Raw genomic sequence first — 7,702 nt, 5'->3', positions numbered from 1 at the left:
CAAAATTTCTTCAAGATGGGACTATGGTTCCCATTTCAAAGATGAGTACATTGAGGCTCTGAAAAGTTACTTGCCCATGATCAGAGACTGGAATGGTGCATCTGGAATTGAGCTCAGATCTCAAAAAGTTCATTTTCCCCAGCTATCTCTGCTTCCCATGAGTTTTTTTTTTTCCCTCTGTGAGTGATACCACCTGCAGAGTTGGGTTCTTCTTGGGCAGAGAATCCATCCTGACGCCCGTTAATCCTCCAGGCTCTGCTTGGGCAGGGGTCTAGGGTCAGAATTATGTAAGCCAGGAGTCCCTGCAATCCTGCACCCTTCCTTCTAAAATCTCACAACTGGGGTTGGAGTGGGCGGAAGTTCAAAGCCAGGAGGAAATTAAGAAGTGAAATCTATCATGACGTCAAGCTGCCCTCAAATTCCCGCTCACTTTAAGGACGTTTCTCGTTCATTTCCACCATCCCCCTACTTCTATCAGTGACCTCAATGCAAATAAAAGTAGGGCCGTAATACTGGATGCTCCAGGTTGGAAGCACGGGGGTGACGCAATTGGCTGGGGCACTGGACCCCTCCGCCCATTGGCTGCCTGGCGCTCAGGGACCCCTCCCGACCCACCAGGGCGGGAATAAGAGCAGCCGCTGGCGCTGGGAGCTACTGGAGCCACTGCCCAGCCCAAGTGTGGCTGCAACTTCCGCGGGGCGCTAGCTGGACGACACCGCAGCCCTCTCTGCTCCAAGTCACTGCCTTCCAGGTGAGCCGCGAGATTCCTGCTCAGGTGGTTATTGTATCTCTCCCTCCCCTCTCTTCTTCCTCCCCGCTGTCGGCATTAGTCTGTCTAGTAGTTTATCTCCCTGCCAATCTCAGATCTCTGTCCACTTCTGTCTGGGTCTCTTGGTTAAACAGTCTGTTAGTCCGCGATTTATTCCAGGTTCTGGCCCAGTAGGACTGGACAGTGTCAGACCGGGAGCTCCTTGTTCCTCTCTCCCTGCGTGATTGCCGGCTCCGGTTTCACATTGTCCCACTGCACGTATGATATGCTAAATCTCGGGACACTTGGGCTCACCAGGCACTGCGCAAGCAGCAGGATGCAGCAGTAGCTTTCGGTAGATGGTGCGTTCGGTGATCACTTCTAATGCGTAGCGTTCTTGGGAAATTGGTTCAGAGCCTGGGCCAGAGCGAATCCGAATCGGGGGCAAATGGGCTCAACTACGGAATGGAATGGCAGCAGCAATGGAATGGAACTGCAAGCCCCAGTGGCAGGTTCTGGGAGTGCCAAGAGATGTCTTGGGTCGCAACTTTGGGACTCTGTTAAGCTTGGTTCTTGCAGGCAACAGAGTTGCCAGAGGGAGGAGCAGCTGAGCACTAGAAATGGTTCAATGTCTCAGATTGCAACTGCAGGGATATTACCTCTCTACTTATTCTCTCCCTCCCCATCTCCGGGTATGTACAAAAGCCCTATACCCCAAGACAGTTCTGGGTCTTGTTATGGGAACAGCTGTGTGGCAGGGCCCCTCCTAGAGTACACGCCAGACTTAGCCAACAGGTGTATGTGCCTGTGAGCAGCATTTGGGAAAGGTGGATAGGTCTGAGGCCTCCCCACCCATATGTCCTGCAGCTAAAATTGCTTCTCCAGCTTGCCAAACCCTGCCACATGCCCACTAGACCTCTCAGCAGTTGACTTGATTGATGAGTAAACAAAGATGAAGTGAAATATAGTGACCAGCCTGAAGCAATGCAACCAAGGAGTTGAGAAGAAGACAGGAACCAGGTCTGTGGGCTCACAGAACTTTGAATTGGTGGAACTGGTGCAGGAGATGATGTCATTCTTTCCTTGCAGGGAGTGGTCATGGGCTTCCAGAAGTTCTTCCCGATCCTGGCTCTCAGCATTTTGGTCCTGTACCAGGCAGGCAGCCTCCATGCAGTGCCATTCAGGTAAGACAGCCTGAGGACACAGCTCTACTCCCCTCCTGCTTCCCCTGGAATCAAACAAATCCTTGTTTTTTTATTGTGGTATACTAAATGTTCCTCTCTGGGGAAAGTATATATAAAAGTATGTACTCATATGATGTATAAAGTATTATACATCTTAGTACTATTTTAAAATTATGTGGTACACATTTTTATACCAGAAAAAGTATACATACATAAATTTACTCCAGAAAGCTGGTTTTAAGTCATTCGGTCATTATTAAATGATCTTTATTAACTAGCTGCATTAACACTTAGTACACAAAATTCCTGAAAATTTAACCATCACCTGTCTTAAACTTTTATGAACTGGCTCCAGTACACCACTGGGAGGAGGCCACACCATTGCCTGACTCCTGATGAAGACAGTGGCTTCAACCCCTGGTTCATTGGGAGTTGGAGCAGCTGCATTCTTAGGGGGAAGAATCAGAGAACCGGAGGCCTGGCTGCTTTTCCCTGGGAGGAGGCAGGCAAGGGTTCAGAACCTGCACTAGGTTTGCTTCCCCTCCGCAGTTCCACCTTGGAGAGCAGCCCAGACCTGACCACACTCAGTGAAGAGGAAGCACGCCTCCTGCTGGCTGCACTGGTGCAGGACTATTTGCAGATGAAGGCCAGTGAGCTGCATCGAGAGCAGGAGACAGAGGACTCCAGGTAAGCCTCCCCACCTGGCAAGCACAGGGCCTCTCTACCACCCCAGACATATCCAGAAAGATGAATCCCAAGAGGTAGGAGAGAACATAATGGTCTAAATCCAGAAGTCTGTGTTCAGCAGGACCTGGGACTGTTCTCAGGCTCAGCTAAAGATAGTGGTCAGCTGGAGAGACTGTGGTTATGTCATATTTAAAAGATCCATTTCTGAAAGTAGACAAGGTATGGAATCGCTTAACTATATGAATTGATCTTGTGATCCTAGGAAGACCTTTCAGCATAGGATGAGTTAAGACTGGTAAGGATAAAGCCTGGAGCCAAGGATGGACCTGGTATATTTCAGGAGATTGTAGAAATTCAATTTGGCCTAGTTAATCTGCATATGATGTTCTTTCACACCCACCAGGAGCCTTCATTTTATATTTGCCAGGGGAAGGCAAAGCATTTGCAGGGGGTGGGGACAGATAGAGCAGTGTCTGAGGTAGGCCTAAGGTATCTGTGGAGATAATGCATGTTGTCACAGGGCCAGGAAGAGCACCCTTTCCCAGCCCCAACTCCCTGTGCACCCTAAGCCTAGAAAAGAAATCAGCCCTTGCCTAGCCCCTTGCACTGACTGAGCAGAGGAATGTGTTGACCTGCATCCACCCTGATAATCCCCCTGTCAAGCATGAGGATCTACACAGCATGTGGAATGCCAGAAAAAGTCACCCTTCCTTACCACTGCCCTGTCCCACTGCACCTCTGAGCCCTCCTAATAGAGGAATGAGCTACCCTCCTGCCTGCATCTCCTTCCCACCTCATGGTTCCCCTGTCTGGTCTAACCTTCTGTTGACTGCCCATGGGGGCTGCCCCTGGTGCATGGTACTGTCTGGCATGTCTTTTCCCTGCAGCCTGGACAGCCCCAGATCTAAGCGGTGTGGTAATCTGAGTACCTGCATGCTGGGCACGTACACGCAGGACCTCAACAAGTTTCACACATTCCCCCAAACTGCAATTGGGGTTGGAGCACCTGGCAAGAAAAGGGATATGACCAGCGATTTGGAGACAGAGCACCGCCCTCATGTTGGCATGCCCCAGGATGCCATCTGAACTCCCCTTCTCCTTTATAACTTTCTTTCTTGCTTTATTCCTATAACTTGATGCATGTGGTTCTTCTCTGCTTGCTCTTCAGGCTGTTAGTGGTAGCTTTTCTATGGCAGAGGATGTCTGGAACCTCGGGTGGGCAGAGAGAAGGGAGAACCCACAATCTGGAAAAGAATCAACCAGGAAGATATCAGAGCAGGGGCAGTTCTCTGAGGGCCCTGGTGATTTCATAGCAAAGCTTTTCAGTCCTGCTTCTGAATGTGCGGATCATTTGGGAAATAAAAATATTTTTCTAAAAAGACTTGAGCTGTGGTGGTCGTTGCTCTAGCCTGCATCTCAGGTGCCATGGTGTTTAGGACCTGTGCTTAGAAGTAGTCTTAGCCCTGGGGTAACTGGACACAGGGAGTGGTGATTGGTTACTGTAACTCATCTCAAACAGCAAGAACAAGGGCACTAAGGAGCAGGTAAGCACCTGTAGGACTGGATGCCGCAACCTCTTCTCTTCTTCCAGGTAAGACCAGAGTATTTTCATTTTCCTAAGAAGGGATATTTTGTGCTGGTAACTGTGAAATGAATTCTACAGTCCTAGTGAATAGCCTTGGATATGACACTATAATTCACTCTATCTCATAAACCTTTGCTGATTTTTAGTCTATTTGTACAGGAAAGATTGCCTGTTACAGCCCTGTGCTCCATGACCAGTCACCCTTAGTCACCTTCGGGTTTTCGGACACTCCTGGGAATGTCTAAGGGGAGTGATCATGGCATTTTCCCTAATGGCCTTTGATTTTCTGCTCTGATAATTATGTTTAGGAGAAACACTTTAGGTTAATTGATGCATCTCAGAGCAGCAACTTTACTATGATGGTCCCATGGGGTGGGTTCCTCCCCCAGCCCTCACTCACAGGCCTTCTTTCCTTTCTCCATTCTGCAAACCAGTGTCACTGCCCAGAAGAGAGCCTGCAACACTGCCACCTGTGTGAGCCAGCGGCTGGCAGGATTGCTGAGCAGATCAGGGGGTGTGGTAAAGGATAACTTTGTGCCCACTGATGTGGGTTCCAAAGCCTTTGGGCGGCGCCGCAGAGACCTTCAGGATTGAGCAGTTTTGAATGGACCCACGAAGAAGGTGACTACCTCATACTGTCAGGTGGGAGGATGGATAACCATGTATTTCAAGGATGTATTCCATACTGCGAGGCTCCTTGGGCCCATATCACTGAAAAAAATCCACAAGGGAAGGTGCCCACATCAGTGTCTGGAGAAAGAACACCAAGACCCAATAGCTGAAACACTACTGAGTCCATCTTCTGTTTTTCTATTCTTTCTTTGTGACACTGAGATCATTAGGCGAGGAATACACATCCTGCTTATATGCCATTAAAATTGTGATTACTCTAGCCTTTGAGTTTGAAAGGTAAAGACATTATCTTTTTGGAGCTTATACTAAAATGCCTTGTACTTCTGAATTAAGAGCTGAGTCTTGAGTTCAAAAACTGTTGCCCTCTATTAGCTATAGGACCATGAGCCAGTTACTGACTCTCTCTGAGCCTCAGAAAGAGTAAATTGAGGGTTTAATAGAACCTACCTGCTAATATTAATATAAAGAGCAGATGAAATAATAAATGTCAAGAGCCTGACAATTAATAACTAAACTCTAGGTATTTTTTTTAATTTCTTGTAGGTCACAATGAAGCTAAACTCCACTTCTTTTAATGTGTAATGAAAGCAATGTATAAAAAAGTTGCCATGGAAGATATACATACTTGCATCCTTCTTGATATGGAAAACTACCTTCTTCATTTGAAAGAAACTAAAGCTGAGTGCAGAATAAGCTCATTGCAATTATCTATTGTACATCATTTTTATATTTGATTCTGTATCTAATAAACATGACAGCATGTCTCATTGGCTTATCTGATAGCAAATCTGGTCCTCATCAGCCATTCTGTTGATGTGGAAGTTCTACTAAACCTCAGGGGGACATAAAATCACTGCCTCTTGGGCATTTGGGGACACCTGGTAATGTTATGCCTTGATGGAACTATTTATTTAAAGAAATGTCAGTGTTGTCGTGACTTCATCAAAATTAAAAAAATGTATTTTCGATACCCTTAAATGAAATTCTGCTGCTTTTTATGGTATTTTTCCCAGGAAAGTTTCAGGGGCCTGTGAATACATTGTTGACCAGGCTGACTTCCCTGAAGCAAAGGCAACATGCTTGGGTTGGCTTCTCAGTCTTGTACCCTCAGTTTTGAGTGAAACATCCATTATTCAAATTATAACCCTGTGCATATCAAAGAGAACAGCCCCAGAGGTTATCCATGTACTTTTTCTTATCTCAAGGTTTCCCTGGACCCATCTTTGTTTTCATTCTCAGAAAAGCCCCTTCATGCACCACTTAGCCTGCAAAGCATTTTAGAAAGGATGGCTCTGAGTTCAAAATGGGGATCACACTGGCCCACCTAGAAAGATTACCAATGCCATTCAGTCCAGCTTTTTATTCTGTGAGGTACAGAAGAGTATCTTACTTAAGGTCCTGTAATAAGTTTAACAGATACTTATTGTGCACCTGCCATATGCTAGCATTATTCTAGGCACTGGGAACTGAGCAATGAACAGATGAGACCAAACTCCTTGCTCTCATAGAGCTTACATTCTAGTTGGGGTAGATTAAGAGGATACATGCTGCAGAATCCTTGTCTCTCCATATGAGAAGGACTCTGGAATGTAATGGAGTCTCATGCCTTATTCAATGAAGTGAGTTCCCACTGTCAATATCCCTGGCATCTGGTATAATTCTAAGGTGACATGGTGGTTTCACTGGTAGACAGTCAGTTAATAGGGTTAGCTAGTTAGTCAGCTTCTTATACCACTGACTCTAATTATTTTCTCAGGATCACAGAGAATTATGTTCCTTGCGTGACCCCCTCCAGTCTATATTCAACATGGTAGCCCACATGTCTCTGTAAAAAAACATCTCTCATGAGTTCAAAACACTTCAGTAACTCCCCATCTCACTGAATAAACTCTTGAGGCATTGTAATGCCTCAATCAAAAGCTGACTTGATCTCTCTCCACCCGCAATCCATGTTTGGCCTCATCCCCTACTCTCCCACGCACTGGCTTTCTTACTTTTCTTCAGCCTCAACCATGGCAAGTCTTTGCACTTCCAAGCACCGCTGTATGGAACACTCTCATCTGATGGTTCCCATCTGCACCTGACCTTTACTCATATGTCACCTACCCTGGCCATCCTTTCTGAATGTACTACACTCATACAAGTACAATCTAACCCTCTTCTTTATTTTGTTCTTTTTACCATTTATTACCTTCTCCATACTGTACATTTTCCCTATTTGTTAATTGTTTGTATCCTTTATCATAAATGTAAGTTTCACAATGGGCAGGGATGTGACCATTTCATTAATTGCTATACACAGAACAGTTTGCCTGGCACAAGTTAGCACTCGGTAAGTATTTGTTGAATGAATGAGTGAGTGACTGAATGAAATTAAATCTTCCCTTTTATGTTTGCAGTCGACTCTCAGGTTCTCTCTGGGCCTGATTTTCTTCAGTCTGAATTGCCCAGTACCCTAAATCCCCAGTAGTCACTTGGAGAGTGAATCCCTCAACTCTCTGAAGGCTTCAATGGCTCCCACTTTGGCAATAATTCTGTTTCCTGCCACAAGGCCTTCACACAGACTATTTCTTCATTTAGACATGTCTCTGACCCAAATCTTCCTTCTCTTGATTAATTATGACCAGCTTTTCTTTTTCTTCCCATGCAGCAAACATAAAGACAGGCAGAGAGATCTCTAGGTTTGATACCTACCCAAAGTTCACATGAGCAAGAAAAATAAATATTTGTAAATATAATTAAGCCATTGACATTGAGATTGCTTTGGTGTAGTGTTGGCATGGCAATTGTTAAATAATTTATAAGATTTGGGGCAATTCTACACCAAATTCTCTCTCTCTCTCTCTCTCTCTGGTTCATACATTG

General features: G+C 45.7%; 1 protein-coding gene across 1 annotated transcript; it reads left to right on the top strand.

The window, feature by feature from the left end:
* The first annotated feature begins 1,846 nt into the window (after positions 1-1,846).
* On the top strand, positions 1,847-7,307 carry LOC143389493 (calcitonin-like). Its single transcript, XM_077108552.1, has 5 exons — positions 1,847-1,932; positions 2,482-2,619; positions 3,507-3,678; positions 4,639-4,723; positions 7,237-7,307. The coding sequence occupies exons 1-5, from the start codon at positions 1,847-1,849 to the stop codon at positions 7,305-7,307; spliced, it is 552 nt and encodes a 183-aa protein (XP_076964667.1).
* Positions 7,308-7,702: the final 395 nt, after the last annotated feature.

Source organism: Callospermophilus lateralis, chromosome 2, assembly GCF_048772815.1.
Source record: "Callospermophilus lateralis isolate mCalLat2 chromosome 2, mCalLat2.hap1, whole genome shotgun sequence".
Classification (NCBI taxonomy): Eukaryota; Metazoa; Chordata; class Mammalia; order Rodentia; family Sciuridae; genus Callospermophilus; species Callospermophilus lateralis.
Note: the sequence above shows the minus strand (reverse complement) of the source record. Positions and strands in the feature narration are given on the sequence as shown.